Source organism: Opisthocomus hoazin, chromosome 7, assembly GCF_030867145.1.
Source record: "Opisthocomus hoazin isolate bOpiHoa1 chromosome 7, bOpiHoa1.hap1, whole genome shotgun sequence".
NCBI classification, from domain to species: Eukaryota; Metazoa; Chordata; class Aves; order Opisthocomiformes; family Opisthocomidae; genus Opisthocomus; species Opisthocomus hoazin.
The window spans coordinates 55,716,980-55,739,374 of record NC_134420.1 but is presented as its reverse complement, the minus strand read 5'-3'; the positions used below and the strand labels follow the sequence as shown (position 1 = coordinate 55,739,374).

At 37.5% G+C, this 22,395-nt stretch overlaps 1 protein-coding gene across 3 annotated transcripts in view; it reads left to right on the top strand.

Annotated features, from left to right (window-relative positions):
- The window catches only part of TTC7B (tetratricopeptide repeat domain 7B), a 150,704-nt gene that overhangs the window by 61,751 nt on the left and 66,558 nt on the right, over window positions 1-22,395 (top strand). For all 3 annotated transcript variants that reach the window (XM_075426370.1, XM_075426369.1, XM_075426371.1), the window contains 7 exons: window positions 2,810-2,947; window positions 9,479-9,562; window positions 10,793-10,897; window positions 12,187-12,304; window positions 12,502-12,559; window positions 16,904-16,976; window positions 18,294-18,454. In XM_075426370.1, coding sequence (XP_075282485.1) covers window positions 2,810-2,947; window positions 9,479-9,562; window positions 10,793-10,897; window positions 12,187-12,304; window positions 12,502-12,559; window positions 16,904-16,976; window positions 18,294-18,454 — 737 coding nt within the window. The remainder of the gene's footprint in view (window positions 1-2,809; window positions 2,948-9,478; window positions 9,563-10,792; window positions 10,898-12,186; window positions 12,305-12,501; window positions 12,560-16,903; window positions 16,977-18,293; window positions 18,455-22,395) is intronic.

The following is a 22,395-nucleotide window of genomic DNA, read 5'->3' as shown; positions in this document are numbered from 1 at the left end:
GTATGTGTACATGTTGCTGCATGTCAGCTGAGCTGTAGTAGCAGAATCACAGAATGATTGAGGTTGGAAGGGACCTCTGGAGGTCATTTTGTCCATTCCCCCTGCTCAGGCAGGGCCACCTAGAGCAGGCTGCATCTGTGTGCAGATGCCTTTTGAACATCTCCAAGGAGGGAGACTCCACAGCCTCCCAGGGCAACCTGTGCCAGTGCTCAGTCACCTTCACAGTAAAAAAGTGTTTGCTGCAAAGGGAACCTCCTGTGTTTCAGTTTGTGCCCAATGCCTCTGGTCCTGTCACTGGGCACTGCTGAAAAGCACCTGGCTCCCCCTCATCCTTGCACCCTCCTGCAGGTGTTTGTACACATTGGTAAGGTGCCCCCACTGAGCGTTCTCTTCTCCAGTCTGAAGAGTCCCACCTCTCTCAACCTTTCCTCACAGAAGGGGACTCCAGTTGCTTATTCATGCTGGTGGTCTTTTGTTGGACTATCTCCAGTAGCTCTGTATCATTCTTGTACTGGGGAGCCCAGGATCGCATCCAGTACTGTAAGTGTGGCCTCACCAGTGCTGAATAGAGGGGAAGGATCACCTCCCAAAGCCTGCTGGCAACGCTCCTCCTAATGCAGCCCAGGACACCATTGGGCTTTCTTTGCTCAAGAGCACATTGATGGCTCCTGTTCACCTTGGTGTCTACCAGGAACCCCAGGTCCTTTGCTGCCAAGCTGCTTTCCAGCTGGGTGGCTCCCAGTATGTAGTGGTGCATGGGGTTGTTCCTCCCCATGCAGGGAGGAACAGGGAAATGCAGGACTTTGCACTTCCAAGGCTTTGAACTTGGTGAGGTTCCTGTCAGCCCCTTTTTTTCAGCCTATGAGGTCCCTCTGGATGGCAGCACAGCCCTTTGGCATATCAGCTTCTCCTCCTGGTTCTGTATCTCAGCAAACGTGCTGAGGGTACGCTCTCCTGCATTGTCCAGATTATCAATGGATATGTTGAACAGGATCAGACCCAGTATAAATTCCCAGGATACATTGCTACTTACTGGCCACAAACTAGACTTCATGGTACTGATCACCACCTCCTGGGCCTGGCCATATATGTTACGCTTAGCTCATGGGAAAATGGCTGAGCACATCCCGTCTTCCACCGTGAGTGAACAAAGTTACACTGCTCATATTTGCTTCAGGCCTTGTGTGTATATAGGGTAACTATGGCCAGCTGACTCATTGCAGCTTAACTAATTGTCACTTCATTGTGTCTGAGACTGTAGCAGATCTGAAACACTGAGCACTTAAATTTGTAAGTACATTTTGTTTTATAATTATGCAGAAAATGATAGTTCATATATGTAAGATATCTTAAATACTTACAAGGCATCTGCTCCTATAGGACTGCTTTGGCATTGTCAGCCATTTTTTCACAAGAGCTGCTTCTGTACTTGCAAGGAGCTGAGTCAAACAATGATTAACTGTGGAGTTAGAAAGGAGATTCTTGAAGCTGACTAAATATTTGTGCACTGTAGAAAGGAAAAACCAAAAACTTCTTGATCAAAAGAAAGCAAAATCTCTGTTTTGGGGGTGTGTATGCAGGAGTGTGTGTTTTCAGACCAGACTGTCGATTATTCAGTTGCTAAATCCTGAAATATTTGTGCATTTTACACTCCATGTATCTCTCTGAAAATTTCTCATGATATTTAATTATTCTGATATTAAAGATGTATGGAGTATGTTCAAGCTTATAATGTTATCCTGTTAAAGCAGAGAAACAGTTTATTAGCCCTTAATGTGTGTCATTCCTCTCCGCTGAAAAAGGGGGAAATAAGCTGCCCATTAAAATTTAGTGTATTTAAGTAAATGTATTAAAGGGGCCATGCGCTGTGTAATTAAAAAAAAAAGGAGGGGGAGGGAGGGGAAGGGAGAAGGATCTTTAACTTCTGACTTCAGACTACCAGATACACTAGCATTTGTACCAATGAGAATATTAAATGTCAAGAAATCTAGAAGTAGGTAAGATACAAAGATAAGGTATTTTTAGAAGCTTGGTACTGGGTTCTGGGTACTTGAGTGTTGGTAGATGCTGGGAGAGCTGAATTTTTTTATCTTTTGCTCTTTAACAGGATTTATCTGTGAACATGGTCAATTAATTTAATCCAGTTGTACTTCAGTTTTCTTCTTTCTGGAGAGGAAAAGTTTAATGAAGGAATTAGGTTTGCAGGGTGCTTTTCACAAAACAGAATTGAAAACACAAAGTGTTGCTGCGAACATGGCCTGATTCCAAATCTGTGCGCAGAACCATGGGCAGTTTTCACTTCTTACTAGTAACTCCTGAAGGTGATTGTGTGGTTATGCTGGACAGGTTACCACTCACAAGTGAGAGGGCAGTGTCATAATATTATGAAGAGAAAAGCAATTGATTGCCTTATTTTACAAAAAGAGGAATAGAAGATTTGAAGATCCTTCTAAAGTGTTTTCCTTGTATACAAAAATTAAAATTAAATTTTAAAAGGTGAATATATATTATATTTAAAAAAACCCCACTCTTACTTGGTGTCTGAGAATTCCTTAATGACTTTACATACATTACCTAACTTAGGTAAGTAAAGTAATGAAAAATAGATCCATATAGAAAGATAAATCTTTCAGCTAATGTATTAAATTGGTGATTCATGCTATCTATAAATTAGTAACAGGTACTGTTTCTCTGTATCGCCTATATCAACTGCTGACTGTCAGTCTGAATGCAATGGTAGTTACTTGAACAAAAATTTAGGTTGGATTGCAAGGGCTGACTTTGTTTCTTATTTCGTGGTATGTTTCAGGCTAACCGTGATGCTGTACTGAGCAGAATACCAGAGCACAAAGATGATCGTATCATCAGTTTACAAAGTGCATCTGTAGTCTACGATTTACTTACTATAGCCTTGGGAAGAAGAGGCCAATATGAAATGCTTTCAGAGGTTTGTTGATAATAGTGAATATTCAACTGTGTCTTGGTTGCTTGTTTCTGTGAATCATGTTAATTGCGGTAGTGTTAGGGGCTAAATAAAAATCAGATATTCTCATTCTCACTACTGTATAATACAGTAGGTAGTTTACACTCCCAGAAGTTCACTTGTATAAATTTATTTTTTATATATATAAATTTATTTCTTATATAAATTTGTTTATCACACCTTTCACACAATTTCTGTGCTTGATCACCTCAAGTCACTTGTATAAATTTATACACAAGTGACTTGAGGTGGTCAAGCACAGAAATTGTGTGAAAGGTGTGATAAATGCTTAATGGGGCAGCAATTCACATGCTTTTTAGGTGAGGCAGCACAGTTCTGCTTAAAAAGATTAAATGGAGACAGCAGGAAGGAACGGCAAAAGATAAAAGCTGTTATGGTTATAAATGATAGATACAAATACCTAGAAAAAGGATTTGTGATGTTCTATTTCAAAAGAAAATTTTCTTTTATATCTCAATATTTGGAGTGCTCCAAAGTCTTCGTAGTTTGTAAAATGCCTTTGAATTTAATAAAAGGGGAACGTATTACTTTTTCAGGTCTGTAGGAAAGTGCATTCTCTGTCTGAAATGTCTTGTGTTTGGTTATGCAACTTGCATGTGTTTAGTTAGATTGTGGTGACTTATTTCTTTAGGAAAATTTCAGGTATTATTAACAGTTTTACACCTGAGAAACTACTATAGCTCTTTGGGCAGAGCAGATGCTGTTGCTGACCATGGTTAATTATTGGTATCCAGAAGGAATACTTCAGCTTGTGTGGTCAATCCAGAGGTTGATTTGCTGAGAAGTGGTTTCTCTCTACCATAATAGAGGATAATTTTATTAAGATGAAAACGAAACAAAGCCCCAGTTCTTCTCTGGTATATGTTGATAGTGACCCTTGAATCTGCATCTTCTGTGATGAAGCTCTGAATTTGAGTATTCTTCCTTTTGAAAGTATTTATTAGCTGCAAGTTGTGCATACAAGTCAGTTTTATTCAGTGTAATAGAAGGTCTTTCATGAAGCTCAGGAGTATGAAAGCTCATAGAGGCCTGTCATCCTGCAACATAACCTAATCAGGCATATTGCCATTTACTTGCCAATTCAGACACTATTACCTTCATGGAGTTTCAGGCAATTGCACAAAAGCTGCAAGAGATGAGTCTCCATATATTTTAGATCTAGAACTTATTAAAGAATAGACATTGAGAAGTATTTGGAATAAAAACCTTGTAAAGATCTCTCTGATTTCTTTCTTCTTTAAGCGGCAGGCAACCTTTCCGTTTTTATATACTGGCCTAGCAACTCGGCAGGAGCAGTGTAGTCCTGGTTTCCAATTCTGATCCTTTTGTTTTTTTTGTGGTGTCCTGCTGTTTTTTGTTTGCCTTAGGGGTTTTTTTTTCCTGTATTTTTTAGTTGGTTTTTTTAAATATTAAATAGCTATTATATTCATGGGAACATCACAAGTTCCTGGGATTCCTCCACTGTCTCCTTTGGGACACTTTGGGTAGTATGCATGTCACAAAAGAGGCAGCTTCTTGTTTGTTACTTCTTCATGCCTTTCTAAACACAGAAGTTCTTTGGCTTCACCAGGAAAGGTAGAGGTTTCTTTGTTCTTTCCCATGTATCTGGAAGTCTAGGACTTTACTGTGGAGGGTAGAAGGACAGTCTTCTAGTCACATGGAGAAGAGCATTACTTCCCTCACTGCTTGTGTGACTGGTTTAGCCCCTGTACCTGACAGACAAGTATTGCTGCTGGTTCCTATTCCTGCTGTGTTTTGAACAAAGCTAAATGTTCTAATTAACTGAAGACGGTTTAACTCTATTTAGATTTTGGATTTCAGTGCCTATTAGGAGTTGCTTGAGGTGGTGGTGATGTTGGTTACAGACAAAAGCAGAACCAGGAGTATTTGGAAAGTTAAAGAGCCTCCATGTTTGACCAGCTTCTTAGCCACTGCCTTGGGCTTTGACACCTGACGTCTACCAAAGGCTTGTTTTAAGGTCTTTTCTTGTTCTTTTTTAATCTGGATCTAGCATCTTTGTAGTTATATTCTATCAAAATTGTATGTATACTCTTTTGAAATGTTCTCTTAGACAAATATCAATTCATTTTTATACATTGGAAAAATACTGTTTAATACAGACAAATGAAAATGTATTTATTACATGTCCATGAAGTAACTGTTCTGAACACGAAAAAATTTATCTTGTGAAGACCTGGTGTAATAGATGGTACTTACTTTAGCATACACAAACTACAGATACACAGCTGCAGCAGGAGCTTATCGGGAAATGGTTAGAACATCTCATTTTTTCTGGTTCTTGTCATCCAAAACACAGTGGAAAACATAGACTTCAAGAAGCCTTTACAGTTTAATTAGTGGTTAGAGGATATCTACCCTCAAATCTGGTAGCCCATAGTGTGAAACTTTTATAACTTAACGTATTACAATAAACAGAAATTCAGAAATGTAAAAGTATTCCATTCAGTTACATAATAGGGGAGAGCAGTGGATGTTGTCTACCTTGACTTCAGCAAGGCTTTTGACACTGTCTTCCGTAACATCCTCATAGGCAAGCTCAGGAAGTGTGGTCTGGATGAGTAGACAGTGAGATGGATTGAGAACTGGCTGAATGACAGAGCTCAGAGGGTTGTCATCAGCGGCACTGAGTCTAGTTGGAGGCCTGTAACTAGTGGTGTCTCTCAGGGGTTAGTACTTGGCCCAGTCTTATTCAACTTACTAATCAGTGATCTGGATGAAGAGATAGAGTATACCCTCAGCAAGTTTGCCGATGACATAAAACTAGGAGCAGTAGCTGGTATACCACAAGGCTGTACTGCCATTCAGCAAGACCTGGACAGGCTGGAGAGCTGGGTGGAAGTGAACCTGATGAAGTTCAACAAGGGCAAGTGCAGGGTCCTGCACCTGGGGAGGAACAACCCCATGCACTATTACAGGCTTGGGGTGGACCTGCTGGAGAGCAGCTCTGTGGAGACGGACCTGGGTGTCAAGTTGACCATGAGCGAGTGGTGTGCCCTGGTTGCCAAGAAGGCCAATGGTATTCTGGGGTGCATTAAGAAGAGTGTGGGCAGCAGGTCGAGGGAGGTTCTCCTCCCCCTCTACTCTGCCCTAGTGAGGTCTCATCTGGAGTACTGTGTCCAGTTCTGGTCTCCCCACTTCAAGAAAGATGAGGAGCTACTGGAGAGTCCAGTGGAGGACTATGAGGATGATGAGGGAACTGGAGCATCTCTCCTATGAGGAAAGGCTGAGGGAGCTGGGCTTGTTCAGCCTGAAGAAGAGAAGGCTGCGAGGGGACCTTAGAAATGCCTATAAATATCTTAAGGGTGGGTGTCAGGAGGATGGGGCCAGACTCTTTTCAGTGGTGCGCAGCATCAGGACAAGGGGCAGTGGGCACAAATTGAAGTATAGGAAGTTCCGTCTGAACATGAGGAAGAACTTCTTCCCTCTGAGCGTGACGGAGCCCTGGACCAGGCTGCCCGGAGGGGTTGTGGAGTCTCCTTCTCTGGAGGTATGCAAAACCCACCTGGACGAGGTCCTGTGCCTGTTCTGGGTGACTCTGCTTTGGCAGGGATTTGGACTAGATGATCCAGAGTTCCCTTCCAGCCCCTACCATTCTGTGTTTCTGTGATAATAGGCATGTAATTTTTTGCTGGCTTTATGATTGCTCTAGTGGAGCTGTTGTTGCTTTAAGTCAGAAAGCACCATGATGTGAACTGTGGAAATGGTATTCATCTACCTATTCCTGTACCTTGTTGTCTGATTTAGGTATAGCTGATAGCTTACAGAAGTGGTTAGCTGTGATACAGAAATATTCAACAATCAAAAATCTGTCTCATCCTCGTTAAATTATTGTAATGCTGAGTCGTGTTCTTGATTGAAGAGGTCTCATTTCTTTATGGAGTTTGTACACAATGGGCTTTCAATTTCTTATGGCTTTTTCAACCAGATCAAAGAATTTTCTACTGTCATAAGTCTCTCCTAAACAAAGATACTCTGACTGTCATCAAGTTGACTTTTAAGCTTCTTAGATTATGACATAATGAGCTCATCAGTGTCCTACTAGAGAGATGTTTTCCAGACCATAGATTTTCCCAGGTACTCATCTTTCAACTTGTAACTTAAAGCATATTATTTTCAGGAGGAGACCATAGTGTTAACAACAAAATTCAGTAATGCTTTCAAGATTACCTGTACGTATAGCGATTTGTCATTATTTACAGGACAATATCAACAGTTGTACTTCTGCCTTTTAGGAGAGGGATTATGCTGAATGCGTTTTCAGTTAGTTGGGTCAGTTGCCATTATCCTGAACATTGTCTTAACTTGTATTTTTCCAGGGTACTATTGTTTGTTATGTGTTTCTCATTGATTTCTTGATGGAGCCTGTTGCCCTTCAAAATTACTTGATTACAAATTTACACCTCAAAGTGGGTGTTCATGCTGTTACGTAGGTCACATACAGCTGCATGCACATATACCCCTTACCCTTGCACATGCTAAGCACGAATTTTGTGATTGTACAAAGAAAATAAAATCATGTCACCTGTCACATTTCATACTGAAAGAAGTCAAGTAAATAGAACTTGAAGTAAAAAAAAAAAGGTAAATAGATCATTAGTGTGTTGAAAGTCAAGCCGTTTAGAATACTCTGCAACTGAAGACCCTTGTGTCCTCTGTCCCTATAATTACAAAATGATAAAATCCTAAAGAATCAACTTCTCCAACTTCTTTATTTTCTGCCAGTTAAAACTGGCAATTAATTTTTAATTAAGCAAGGCCTAGAAAATAAGATTTTTCTTTTTCTAATGGAGAACGAGTAGCTCACTATAATTAATGGTGCATACATACATATATGAATATATAAAAATGGGAGAAGAAAGTATGATTAGGCGGCCTAAAAAGCTGTAAACATATTTTGACTTTAAGTGTTAAGTTTCCATGCACCACTTGTTTGTGTGAATCTGTGGGAATATACAGCTGCTATAAGTCAGGGTTCTGGAAGAAGTGCTGAAACTACTGAAATCGTATGTAAAACACTGGTATCAAAACAGCTAGAGGGAGTTGTGTTTGAAAGTGTATTTGAAAAGATAAGCCTGAATTCATTCTCATGCATTTGGAGGCACTCAGTTTAGCACCACAGTTGTACTAATGGGTGGAGAGGGAAAGAGAGGGATTTAGCAACTTCTGTGTTCTGCCAAGTTCGTGAAGGGAGGCGAAGTGTGCACCTTACCTAGGCATCTCTGCAAAGTGTCCAAAGTAATAGGAGAAGACATCACATATGTAACTTACTTGTTTGTTTCTTGCTGTGATCTTTTTGCTTCCGCTGATGGAAAGAAAGCCTACTGGGAAAATAAAGCCTGTGTTGGTTTGCTTAGTAGGCATTTAATTAACTTGCTACACATACAATCTGATGATGAACTTTTAACAACAGTAGTAGAAATAATTTATTTTTAGAAACTTCATTCTTTATAATAATTTAATAAAAATTCTATTTAGTAGTAGTCTTGATGCCTGACATTGTGTAGTGGAGAAAATTCTAGCATACATTAATTATGTGTACCAAATAATGCACTTCTCATACTTGTTTTGTTTCATCCTCAGTGCTGTTTTTTGCTTATTTTAAAGTATGGAAACATGCTACACACCTGGTTGTGCTTGCTGCAATGTTAAGGCTGTGTTAGAATGTGAAAAATAATTTATGGTATTATGGTTTAGCATATACATTGTAGCTATCAGAACAGAAAAGTTTCTCCATGTAATTGGACCCTGCAGACTAGAAAGTTAATTGCTAAATCAGTTTAATCCAGAAAAACGTTGCCCCTTTCACCTCTCTGGAGCTGGCCTGATTAGTAAAAATGAGCACAGCAAAATTAAATAATTCTTATTGACAACAGCAGCTATGAAACCTTGAAAATTGGCGTATAATCCTAATTTAATCTGTTTACTCTCAGTATACTAATAATGAGTTTCCTTTTGGCAATGAGTTAAGTTGAAAATCTCAGCAGAATATTGAGTGTGAAGATAAAATTCTTAAAAATAGAAATAATACTGTCAGGTGAACCTTTACCCCTCTCCCTTTTAAGTGGTACTGCTAAGTATTTGTGGTGCCATTGCTTGTTAAGATTCACAATTTAAGAAGAGCATGTGTACAGTTTTCCTTTTCACTTAAAACTTATCTCCTGCCTTTTGCAGCTGGTACCCTTCAGTAAGCTGATACTTATCATTCCTTGTTTCAGACTAAATAAGACAGTACCAGCAGAAGTATTTAAATAAACATAGTAAGTGGGAAAGAAGTTTTCTGTTCAATTCTTTTTTTCTGTATAGAATCTGGCAGCTGTTTTCACTTATTTGAATGATTTAAATTTGTAATTATGTGCATTTGAAGTATGAGTCTATAAGAAAATTTTTATTCTAGTATATCGTCTTAATAGTTGAAGAATGTGCCCTTAATAACAATTTTCCCCCAAAAAATAGTGTTTAGAAAGAGCCATGAAGTTTGCATTTGAAGAATTCCATCTCTGGTATCAATTTGCATTGTCCTTGATGGCAGCAGGAAAAGTAAGTCTTAATTTTTTTGATGTAATTCTTCTGTTGATAGCTTTTGATAACAACATTTGACACTTACATAATTTTCATCTATAGTGTTTTTTAAAATAGTTGTAAACCTTAAATCAGCCAAGTACACTGTACTCCTGAATTTATGCCTAGTGCCGGATCAAGAACGTTATTTCAATAGTTTCTAACTTAAGGAAGACTGAAAGGTGATGATAACTGTCTTGTCAACAAACTTAAGCTAAGCTAATTGAATGTAAGTAGTAAATTAGACCAGATCATATTATCCAGAAACAATTTGTTGAAGTGCTGTTTTGATGAATGACTTTTTTGCTTAGGTACAAATTAACGCTGATTCATGATGCTCTTGCATTTTTTTTTTTCTTTGGGAATTACTGACTGTGTCTTTTTGTAATATTACTGTCTTTGAGCCTGTGTATTCTGTGCAATTAAAGTGAGGTGTATTTCTTTTTAATTTTATATAACCTAGGAACTTGTGTTATCAGATGGAATCTTGTATTTTCAGTTCTTTTTGCTTTTCCCTGTCATGGAAAATAAATCACACTCATTATGTAATGTAAATAATACTAATTTTCTAAAAGATCATTCTCAGTGGGGATAATCTGCTTATCTTCAGGACAGGGGAAAGATGATTTGTATTTTCTTTAGAAAATATTTTTAGAAGCGCATTGGTTCTGAAGAAGCTTGATTCTTCTTACCATTCTCTGTTTACTTGGAGTTAACTTTTGAACTGTGTTTGGATGGAGGCAAATGAATTTAAGAGGAGCAGTGCCAATCTGTTATACAGTCTTATATCAGAACTATTCCTAAGTGCTGTTGTAACTCCCAAAGAGCACTAAAACGCTGATTGTTGTGAAGACTCTGTCCTGTTCCTGCTCTTTCATTTGCCTGGTGCAAACATTGTGAGCTTACAGGCCTACCCAAGTTTTGCATGCATCTTAAAGCTATTTTCTGAATCATGTAACATTGGAATTACATTCTGGGCAAATGTTTCACTGGGGACACTTAATGATAGTTTGTAGGGGTTAAATAACAACAGCAGTGCCCAAAGTCTTGTGTTTCACTTGCATAAGGAGTTGTGACAAATTGTCAAAAAAATCTTGATTAATGTCTCCTTCACATGGGAAAAATAAAGTAAATTATGGAAATAGGAGTCTTCTGTCTGTGAAACATACTTATGCTTTTAGTAATTTCAGTGGAAAATGTTTTTAACAGTCTGCTCGAGCTGTTAAAGTCTTGAAGGAATGTATACGTTTGAAACCAGATGATGCAACTATTCCACTCCTTGCTGCAAAGCTTTGTATGGGATCTCTCCACTGGGTAAGCTTTCCCAGTCTTTGTCTTTTCTGCAAGAACTGTGCCAAATGCAACAAACTCTTGGTTTAGGAATGTAGCAAATACTTTTGCACAGTGACTACATGCACTTGGTCATCTCTGAAAATACAGCACAGATACCTGTGTGCATATGTGCATCCCTGTTTGCATGGCTAATATAAAATATTTGACAGCAGTTGTTCATGTTTGTCAAAATAGCATGACACAGCTAAAAATGTATTAGAAATTGAAACAATGGTATACAGAGATTAAAAAAGCAACTTAGACTTACGTTTCCTCTGTGCAATAACTTTCTTTTTGGAAGATAATGAGACAAATTTCTTATATTCAAGAGACTCTTATGGTGATGCCATGTTTGCAGGCAGCTGGGGTTTATAAATTCCTAGACAGGACAGTGTCTTTTTAAAAAATGTTACTTGAGTTGTATTTTAGATAACCTTGAAATTGGTGCAGCTGTATGAAAAGTATTAAGGCGATCGAAGAAGATCACGTTTTTCAAGATATATGTGTAATTTTTAGAAGAATGAGTGTATTTCACAAAGGAGGAAAAGGTCACAATCAGAAATTGAGACTATAGTGCAGTAGTGGAAACATGACTTGCTGAGTCTGACAAAAATACAGTCTTAATAATTAATGTAGATCCTAGTTCTGTAAATTGTTCCCTATGGATTGACTCCATATGGAATAGTTTACACAGCATTGAAATGGATTCAAATGTTGTTTTTTTTCTTTCTGGATTGTTAAGTAGTGTGCTAGCATGGGTGTGCAGTTAAACCCTGGTCTTTTACGTGTTTGTTTATGAGTTTGTGTACATTCAGCAGTACTGTATGCGATGCAAGGCTCTGCATGGCTATGCATTTTTTTGCAGGGTTGGAGCCATAGTTCTTGTAATTGATTTTTCTAAAGAAATGGTTCATGGGGCAAGAACTCTACTGATGAAATGCAAAAATAGTAGATGGCATATAGGGACCAGAAATGTCTTTTTTACTAAAAAAAACCAAACCACAAACAAACCACAGTAAGTTTAGAATGATCTCTGTTATGTGCCAGAGTTTCTCCAACTGTAGGAATGGGTGCTTCAGCTTAAGATCTTGTGTTCTTTACTCAGTATAGCAGGAAAACAAAGTCTAATGAAAAACGAAATAGTCCTTAAAGGCAATCATGGATGAGATTTCAACAGACTTAGTGTGCAGAATACACATGTTGTGTGTTCTTATTATAATGTAAGCTTTAGCTAGTTTTAGTCTTACATGGATGTTTTATAATATTTCCAGTTGGAAGAAGCTGAAAGATTTGCCAAAACAGTTGTTGATCTTGGGGACAAAACATCAGAGTTCAAAGCAAAAGGCTACTTGGCACTGGGATTGACTTACAGTCTGCAGGCTACTGATGGTAAGATAAGAATAAACATTCACGTTTGGGATTTCCCATGTTGCATAAAAAAGGATACCTAGCAGAATGCTAGGCTGAAAATGAGAGCTTCTGCATGCAACCTTTTTTTTCAGTCAGTGTATTATAACTTCTTCAGTGGGCATGTGGAATGAAATCTCTTGATCTTGCTTATCGCTGATTAAATATATCCTTTTCAGCATCTTTGCGAGGGATGCAAGAGGTCTTGCAGAGAAAGGCTCTTCTTTCATTTCAGAGGTGAGTGGGCATTAATCTTTTCATTCTGCTGTATGTAGTGAAAAGCTTTATTATGTGTCAAAAAGAGGGACTTGTAAAAGATTGTGTAATGAGGATTTCACCTGGGGGAGTCTCCCTTCATGAGTACAGAATGTATTTCTGTAGCAATTACTTCATCATTTTCTGTCAGAAATATCTAAATTGATTTCTAAGTATTTCCTTTTTTTTCATTTTAAGGACATTTGTGTGGCTCTCGAATAAAATATTTGCGCAAAGCAGTATTCTGTTCTGATTTGGAAAGGAAGACGGTATGATGCAACATTTGAAGTCATGGCTCAGTATGATAGTGTTTCTAGAAGAGTTGGTCGCTGCTCAGATTATATAGCAGGCTTTTGCATTTATCTCTGTAGAGGCAGAGCGATAATTGAGGCCCTGCTGCTGTGAAGGAGGGGTAAAATTCAGGTAGTAAGCGAGGGGAAAAAAGAAAAAACTGTCTGGAGATTTAACTGCATAGGCAGTGACAATGAAAATGCCCCATCTTCCAACACAGAAGTTGCACTCTTGGGTATGACAGTAGTTCATTCTCAAAGCTTTGACTCTGCAGACAAAATGACAATAAACAGATGAATGAGAACATCTCTACCTTAACTACAGAAGATACAAATCTTGATGGCAAAGCTGACAAAAGTGCTGCAGCATTTAAATATATCTCTTTTTATGTTTATATGCCCTTGAAAACCCTGCTTTGCTGAGATAGGCATAACATTTTGGGGAAACTGATTTGTGCATTTATGTGAATGCGAAGTCTGGGATTTTTGTTGGTGATTTTATATCTGAGGGGATAGGGTTGAAAAAGTGTTTTGCCGGTAACTTTAGAGTGAGGCTGGTATGTATTGTTCCTTCCTTTTTCTTCTTAACTATGCCTCTATATTTAGATATGTTTTAACATATCTTTGCTCTTCCTGTTCCTTAATGGTTTTAATAGTTTTTATTAATTCAGCATTTTTTCTGCATGTTGAAACTTGACTTTCTGCCTCCTGGTTTATACCTCAGTTCCTCACCCATACCTCTTACCACTGACTTAATCATTGCTGTTTCAAAAATACTGTGCTAACCATTTCTCGCTATTTCTACCCATTCACTACTTTTTTCTGCTGATTCTTTGAAACGGCAAGGGATGAGCTGAACCATAGCCTGAAGCTAGTTCATTGCAGCTTAGTGCCTGCTGTCTGTACCCTCCAGTTTAGTATAGTGGTTCCCAAAATCTGCTATCAATATGGCTGGAAAATTTCTGAGGGTTGAGGTTGTGCAGCTTCTTGATCACCTGTTAATATGAGGATGCTTTTACAGATAGCATACTGCTTAATGTGGTAATATTTTATTAGGTTGTTCTAGAAAAAGAGTAAATGATTTGAGTTAAAAGAGAATAAGCAATACACGGTAGTTTAGGAGGACTATTTTTAAACAATATTCAGCTGCTTATCACTGCAAAATTACTCTTTCACACTCTCTATTCAAATATTATTGCTTGGTTACGTTATGTCAGCTTTCACTCAGGATCCTTTCTGTTTCATTCTCTACAGCTGAACAGTAAGTCTCTTGATACCACCTTAACTCTTCAGTTTCAAAGACTTCCTAGCAGCGAGATCTGAAAATGTATCTAGCATGACTTCAGTGAAGCATTACAGATGTCCTTTAGATATGTAGGTGGACTGGAATTTCATTTTGTAGTGATATGAAGCTTTGAAATATTTGTGCTAACTAGCAGAATATAAATTTACACAGAAAGTCTTGGGATTACCTGCATCTGATTTCTATGCATCTTTCTGATGCTTTGGGGTTTTCTTTGCTCTTTTCTTTTTTCCAGTTGACACAAACTTCTAGAAACAGTGTTTTGGTTTTTTTAAGTGCGTGTTCCAGGAGTGATGTTGAGTTATATGTTTATCCTTTCTGCTGGCCTTTCTCAGAATTCACTTGTACATAGGCTTTTAATTAAGGTATCTTTTGGAGGTTTTGGTAAGGCGCAGGGTATATGTTTTGAAAACTCTAGTGAATTGCTAATATTGATGTTAATGATATTGCTCATATGAGTAGCTTGGACTCCACGCAGAATCTTGAATAGAATTATTTGGGCCTCAAAAAGAACAGAGCTTCTGCATCTCACCTTCTAAGAGAAGGGCGAAAAGTACGTTTTGAAAGGTGATTGTTCTGCATATCAACATGTTTCCCTACTTGTGATAGATCAGCTGTACTGGAAATACACTTCAATGTGGTTGATAATGTTGCTGGTTCCTTGTGTGGATAACATAGGTGTAGGATGTTACCGAAAATTTGATACCACAGAGCGTATGTTTTGCTCAGCATACCAGAGTCATGTCTGCTTTCTCTTCCCACATCTTAGAAATTAATGCTTTTTGGGAGGTGGAAGTTGAAATTCTCCATCTCCTAAGCAGTTTATAAAACAAGCAGCTGTACTGGGCTCTGCCAAGTTATTTTGTTTTGACTTTTTGTGTGGGTTTTTTAATCGCTTACCTGGAGAACCAATTCCTGAAGAAACACAGGTACTGAAGAAATACAGTTATGTTTTGGACCCTTGCCTATGCCAGATTTCAAGGCTACCAGTTTGTGATAGTGGCCATTTGAGAAGGTGCTTATTGCCATCTTCGCACAGTGCTGAGGGGGGTGTTTGTTTCACTAACTTTTTTTTTATTTTGGAAGACTTCCAGTGCTTTTCCTGTGGTTGAACTCACCAAATGGTTGATCGATAGTAACAGCTTTATTCTTCCCCTAGCTGAGTGAACAAGTACTGTCTAAGTTAAAATCTCTTGTTCTCACTTAGTCTTGCTTAATTTGTGAATTTAAATTTTAAAATGTGCTGGTCCTGCACCCTGTTAGGCTCTATATTTGACTCTAATCTCCAATTTAGAGGTAAATTCAATAAAATATGAAACTGTCCCCTAATAACTTAAACTGCTTTGATACGTGTTGGGTGTAGTTGCTAAACTCATGAAGCTGTTTCTTTGGACTTGGGAAGACAGAAATGCACAAGTCGGAAGCAGAAGGTTCCCTTGGTGGTTTTAATGGCTTAAAGTTCAATTTTGTTCCCCCCTCCCAATGGAGATGACTCATTAGATGTTCTGAATATGTTTATTACACCTCCTATTTCTTAATAAGCCTCCATTAAAAGAATGCAACAAATATAAATGAAAAAAAAAAATAGTTCCAGGCTTGCTGCCCAGTATTTTTTACTACACATCATTTTGGGGTACAGCCATAAATTTTTTTTGTCTTTATGCTCAAGTGTCTCCCTCCCCCACTCCACCCCAGCCTCTTATTTTGTAGCAGAAAGATTGTAGTACAGGGGAAGATAGTAGAGTGTATTACAAGAACATCTTCTATAGCGTAAGTTGCAAAATGAATATGACTAAGTGTGTGCATTTGACCAAAACATTAAAAGCAAACAAATAAAATTTAAAAAAAGGTGGGGAAAAGTTATTAATTTGTTTTAGTAATTGGGGTTACTTGCAACAGCAGTAGTTACAGATATATTGAGAGTGAATTATCACAAAACACTGCTGCATTTGGGCAGCTCAACATTTTTGTGGACAGAAGCTATATTTATAAAAAGATCATCAGCATAAACTTCTTCATCTGAATTTCAAACATAGGCTCATGATGAGTTAGATCTTATGCTGCCTTTTACTATAAAGCAGCTGTCCAGCTGAGATTTCTTTTACATTGCTACATAGCAAAGTGCTTTGTTAACTAAATCTCAAAGCCAAGAAGTAACTGACTTCCTAGAAGGTTTAGTATGCTGGATTGAAAATGTTCTTAAACTTTGGGAGTCTGAAGAGCGAACAAAACTCTGATCTACTTTGCTGCTGCTCTTCCTCTTTGAGTTCTGTGTTTCGGAACCATCTGGTCAGGGTCAGTGCGGTTGCTTGGGTACTTCTCATGTGGATGACATAATTCTCTTTGAAGGCATATTGTTTTGGGGGATTTTTTGTTTGGTTTTTTTTCCTGTTTATGTAAGAAAACTCTGGTTACTGAATTTTTATTATAACTGTTCTTGGATAATTACATTTAATGTTTGTTTAGGAGTTTATTTTAATTGAAGAATCATTTTGTATTGCTCATTTTTAAGACTTATACTGAAATTATATAGTTATTTTATGTTAAAAATGATTCTTTAATGTTCCAAAGTGAAATCAAGGATGATTGAGAAGTATGAGAAAAGTCACTGGAGTGAGCACCACTTATATCAAAATATGAGCAGACGTGTAGTGAAGAGATCTGAATACGGATATGTGAGTATATTTGCGTTTGTGTGTATGTCTAACCTGTATTTGTTTCTTTGTTTTTAAGGGCTCACAGTTTGTCTCCAACGGATCATCTGGCATCATTTTACCTGGCACTGCAGCTTGCCATATCCAGACAGGTTAGCTGTGTTTTATAAGAGCAACCTCACACTGTCATATGAACATTAGAATTTCTGTTTGTTGATGGATACAGATGAAGATTTGTTCAATAAAAACCTGGTTTTCCTTGTACATATATGCATATATAGGCGGAAACCCCCCTGAAATACTCTCTCTGAACACTTTCAGTCTTGTACACTTCTCCAGAGTTCTGCCACAGTATTTCTAGAAATAAGAAAGAAGTCATCATTTTATTGAAATAAAGAAATAATACATAAGTAATTCATTTTATTTGTTTCAGCATTTATGTTGCTGGATGGAGAGGGAAAAAAAAGCCAGTTTTTACCTTTTTTTTGCCTGTTATGTGTAATCTCTGCTCAGACTGTCTGGCTGGAGAGTGGGACTCTTGAATCTAATCTTTAATGATTGTAACAGTGCTTAAATCTTGAGTATCTGCTGAGATCTGTGCCCTTTCTGAATACTTGTAGGAGGTTTGCTTGTTGTGAACAAAATTACAAAAATGTGTTTAAGAAAACTGGAAAATATCTTAAAGCTATAAAAGAGATCAGAGCTCAGTCCAACTTGTACAGCTGTTATGTTTAAGGAATTTAGGATTCTACCATATATCACATTAATTCGGATAACGTGAAGTTGCTTTGTCACCGTAAGCTTTATCCTGTGTTGTGTTAATTTTAGGAAGTAGTTTTGAGCACACTGGTTTACATACTCGAGGTGACTGCTTTTCATTCCTAATGAGTAGCAGAGACATTGGACTATGTCACCTCAGAGTGGACTGGATTGTCACTTTAATAGCTCAAAGTATTTTTCAGTAGCAGGCTATGACTCTGTACTTCTGAAGTCCAAACTTCTCATGTTGCTTAATTAGATTTCCTATTTTTAACACCTAGTGTACTTATTTTGAGCAAAAGCACACGTGGCTGAGGAGATCATGAAATTCCATGTGAAGAAAAGTTACTGTCGCGATCACTACATTTTAGTTAATGTATTACAATTAAAATATTTTCAAAATGATATAGAAATACAACCAATACTTGAAAAAGAATAGTAAGTTAATATTTTAAAGGGCTGAAGGGAACTGTTCTAATAAAACTTGTACCTTATTTTTCAGGGCTAATATATTATTCAGTTTTTACTGTTCATTGTAGAGCATCAGGTCCACTTTGAACTTCTCAGTAGTGTCTTACAGGAGTCTATAGAATTCTGTATGGTATCCACGTGAATATTGTGAACGTTTTATGGACATGCAATCAAGTAATAGGCAATACTTCTAATAGTGGTGCTTTCTTTTTCTACCTTTTTTTTGTTTTTTTAATCAGATACCAGAAGCTTTGGGTTATGTTCGTCAGGCTCTGCAGCTACAAGGAGATGATGCCAACTCTCTTCATCTCCTTGCACTCTTGCTATCAGCCCAGAAACACTATCATGATGCTTTGAATATCATTGATATGGCCTTGAGTGAATATCCAGAAAATTTTATGTGAGTGAATGTCATGTTTCCTTTCTACACTTTCGCTCATGTTTTTTTTTCTTAGATTCTCATCTAATTCACTTCAAGAGGGGATGGATTTGAAGATTGGTCTTTTTTTTTTTTTTTCCCAAGAGCATTTACCCCCTCTCCACTTAATACAAGTCTGCTCTTTATTAAAGGCTTGTTAAATAGTGATTAAGGATTTGGTTTTGGAAGGGAGGCTAGAGCTGGATAGTTGATCTTATTTTGTCTTTTTCTGCAGACTCCTTGTTTAGATAATTTCTACCTGTTGCATGCTTTAGAGTATTTTTTCTGTTGTCTGTTTTAACGCAACATTATTAGAAGGATAAACAGGACTTAACTATTAGCTAGGATAGATTTATCCCATCCTACAAATAACTTTATGCATATTATGTATGGAATCTATTCTGCAAAATACATCATAACAGAGAATCTCCTCTTTTGCCTGTGTAATAACCAGTGATCTGAAGTTGGCTGATTAACAACTAAACAAACAAACAGAGAACAACAACATTTGGTAGATGTTCTCTTGTTTAAGAAATAAATAATTCTTTGTGTTTGTTCTTCATGTTAAGTATATCTTAAAATATATTTGGATTTTGTACTTTATTTATTTTCTTCTGAAAATCTAATGAAACGCTTCATAGCAAAATACCTCAGGGACAGCTTCCATTAACTTCCAGTGTTCCCTTCCAGTGCTTTACCAACAGTCACTAAGGTTGTAATCCATAGTATTACAAATATCCTAAATGCTTACTTGGACAATTTTTTGAAGTATCTCAACCCTAAGTTTTAAATGACAGGCCTGTATCATAAGTTGTTACTATATCAACATACCAGAAAAATATTATTTCTGTAAGAATAATTAATTTGAAAATAAGGATTATAGTGTTTTTCCTTCCTGTTTCTTGATGTTTCATGCCTCCTTTTGGCTATATATATGAGGTACTGTTGCCTTTTCCTCATAAATCTGACCAGGACCTCTGCTGATACCACCTTTCCTCAGAATTTCTGTGGCTCAGAGCCAGTTCTGTGCAACTGCTTTTGTGGCCTTTTGCTGTTTCTCACTTCCTAGTTTATCCACACACATATAACTTGTCTCTGTTCTTATCAGGGGTTTCCACACATGCTTCATGATTTAAGAACTATCTAGCAGTTCCTCTCCCAAACCTGTCTGAGCTTTCCTCAGGTCTGAGGGACCTGTCAGCAAGTCGTGGTTTGAGAGGCAATGGAAGTATCAGCCGCCTAATTTTATACCTTATTATGGTTAAAAAAAATATGTTCAAAGCACCATGATCTGTCATCTTGTGTCTCTTCTTGGTTCATCTTCTGCCGCTTAGTGGCAGTGTAAATGACAGAGAAGAAGCTACTATATCTCTCAGAATAATAATAGTCTAGAAGAAGTATTTCTGAAACTGCGGTTCTCCCTGTTGTAGTAAGAGAACAAAGGATCATGCAGTAATATGTTTAAAATTGCACTTGTGAGCATTCAGAAGGTATTTATGGGTTTTTCAAATACTGTTCATGGCCTTTCCATACTTGTTTATAATTGCATCTTGGGGTTAGACATATTTCCTGAGTTGTTTTAAGAAGTTTTCCATTAATGTTTGTATGTATATTAATCATATGCGTCGTAATGGGGGTTCTAAATTGTTAGTCCTCTTGTATGATACAAACACCATGGTGATACAGCATACTGTGTTACAATGTGCTGGTACAGATCAGGGAATTTGATAGGAATATCTTTGCAGTAGAAGTCACCGTGAGATACGGCAACAATTACTGAAGAATCCAAGGTGAAACACAGCCATGTGTGTGTCTAGACAGTCTTGTAGTCTCCTGTTTTTAGTGCTGTCAGGTTTCTTCTGGTTCCCAGAGAAATCAAGGATATGACTGAGATTCTTTGTGTGCTCTATGCAGTTGATACCAACAGCCAGACAGACACATCTGGTCAATAACATAAATTTGGATTGATTCCTTCATGTAACTGGGTTGTTTTTGCAAGGATTTATCAGCAAAACCTCAAGTTTACAGTCTGTTCTTGCGCACTATATCTAGTGCTCTGCAAATGGTTGACAATGTGTGTATGCGTATATATAAAATATAAAACACAGATGCTGAGTGTATTGTTGATTCTGTTTTCTTATTCTGCTACTTCTGTAAGCAGTACAATCTAACAGTACTTCCTAACAGACTGGGAAGAGATTCTGTTGTGTTCCCCTAAGGTTTGCTAATTTTTAGGTATACTGAAATATTTGGTTATTCATTTGTGGTATTTTATTTGCTTTTGTAAACACTTCAAATATCATCATGTTTTATGTTTTATCTTTCGGTTATGTCTGCAATGCAAATAAGCTAAATAGTACAAGACTTTTCTTGGTAATCTCTGTATTTCTGTTAGAATGAATCAATTACGTCAGCCCTCTGCAAAATAATACTTTGGTAGCTTTGCAGCATAATAAATCTCTGTACTTGGAAAATATTGAAGTAAATCATACGGCTTGTGATTTATGCTATTTCTTATTTCTTTTATTGTTATTCTTATCTGCGTATGTCTGTATGCTGTAGTTGCATTGCTGGCCTAAACGTTGTCCTGCCCTGTTCACAGCTGTATGTTCTTTTTGTTTTGCTTTTCTTTGAAAAGAATCTAAATTTTTGGAAGTCTATAATACTGCATCTTTGTAAAATGCCAGAGGTTGCAAGGAAGTCACAGAATACACTGTGAGTCGTGCTGAGAAGTGGCTACTTTCCAGCACTCTTCTGTTGTAGTCAATTAGTAAATATGTTGCCTGTCAGGTTTTAACCTTTGAAAATGTGCTGCATTCCTGGGATTCATGTTCAATATTTGAAGGGGAATAGCAAGCATACCTTCGTATCTTAAATCAGCATTAACCTTCCTGCAATATAAAGCTAGAAAGTTGCTGGACAAGCCTCGCCATTCAGCTGATGACTTTGCCCCATGCACTTCTAGGTCAATAAGTAGAAAGAAATTCCTCAGAGCCAAAGACTTCTGTCCCATCATTATCTAAAGGAGTGAAAGGAATGAGCAAACATCACATTGTGCTGTTAGCAGTAAGGTATAGTGTTTTCTTTTAATAGAGACTTGATTGTTCTTCCTTTGTTCATTATATTGGCATTATAAATATGCAGCCTGCCCTGAGACCTTAAGGTGTATAGGAAAAACTATTGGTGAAAATCTAAGAAACCTCTAAAAGTGAGATAGGTATGTAGTAATGTTTTCCAGAAATATTCAAAATGCAAGATATTTGCTGAATATCTGTAGCACTGTCATTTCAGACTTTTTGTAACTTTAAAATGCTAGGTTGTAACCACTCCACTTCTGAACACGTTACCTATGTTTTTCAGAGCAATACAATCAACCTATTTTAAATTTAGTTTACCTCCGAAGCCTCCTGAAATCTGAGAGTGCTTTGATCCAGGGACAAAAAGGTGTCTAGACAAAAGATTACTGAACAGATTAAGATTACAGAAAAGATTATTAATACCCAGCTCTGGTGAGATGGGTGCGAGTAAGGTGCCAGCACCAAAAAAATCTGAATAGTTAATCTCAGTCAGGTGCTACTGCATTTTATTCATCTAAAGTTACACTGTTTTTTCCCCACCGTTCATTAGACAACTTGTCCCTGTAGTAGAAATGCAAAGTTCAGTTCTTCTCCAGCTTGACAGTATTAGAACCCACAGATGATGCAGCTCAGAATCCGAACTATCAAACTATGTGGGGGACTGGGTGAGATGATCATCTCTCCTTTTGAAACAGAAGCAGGGTCATCCTGCCCTGAATGCAGAGAGTAGGCAGGAAGGAGCAACAATAAATCCTAAATTACTAGAGTACTTAACTGTGAGGGAGGCCTGCGGTCTTAGCTGCCTGCGTTTTCCTTGAATTTTTTTTATTTTAATACAATGATTGC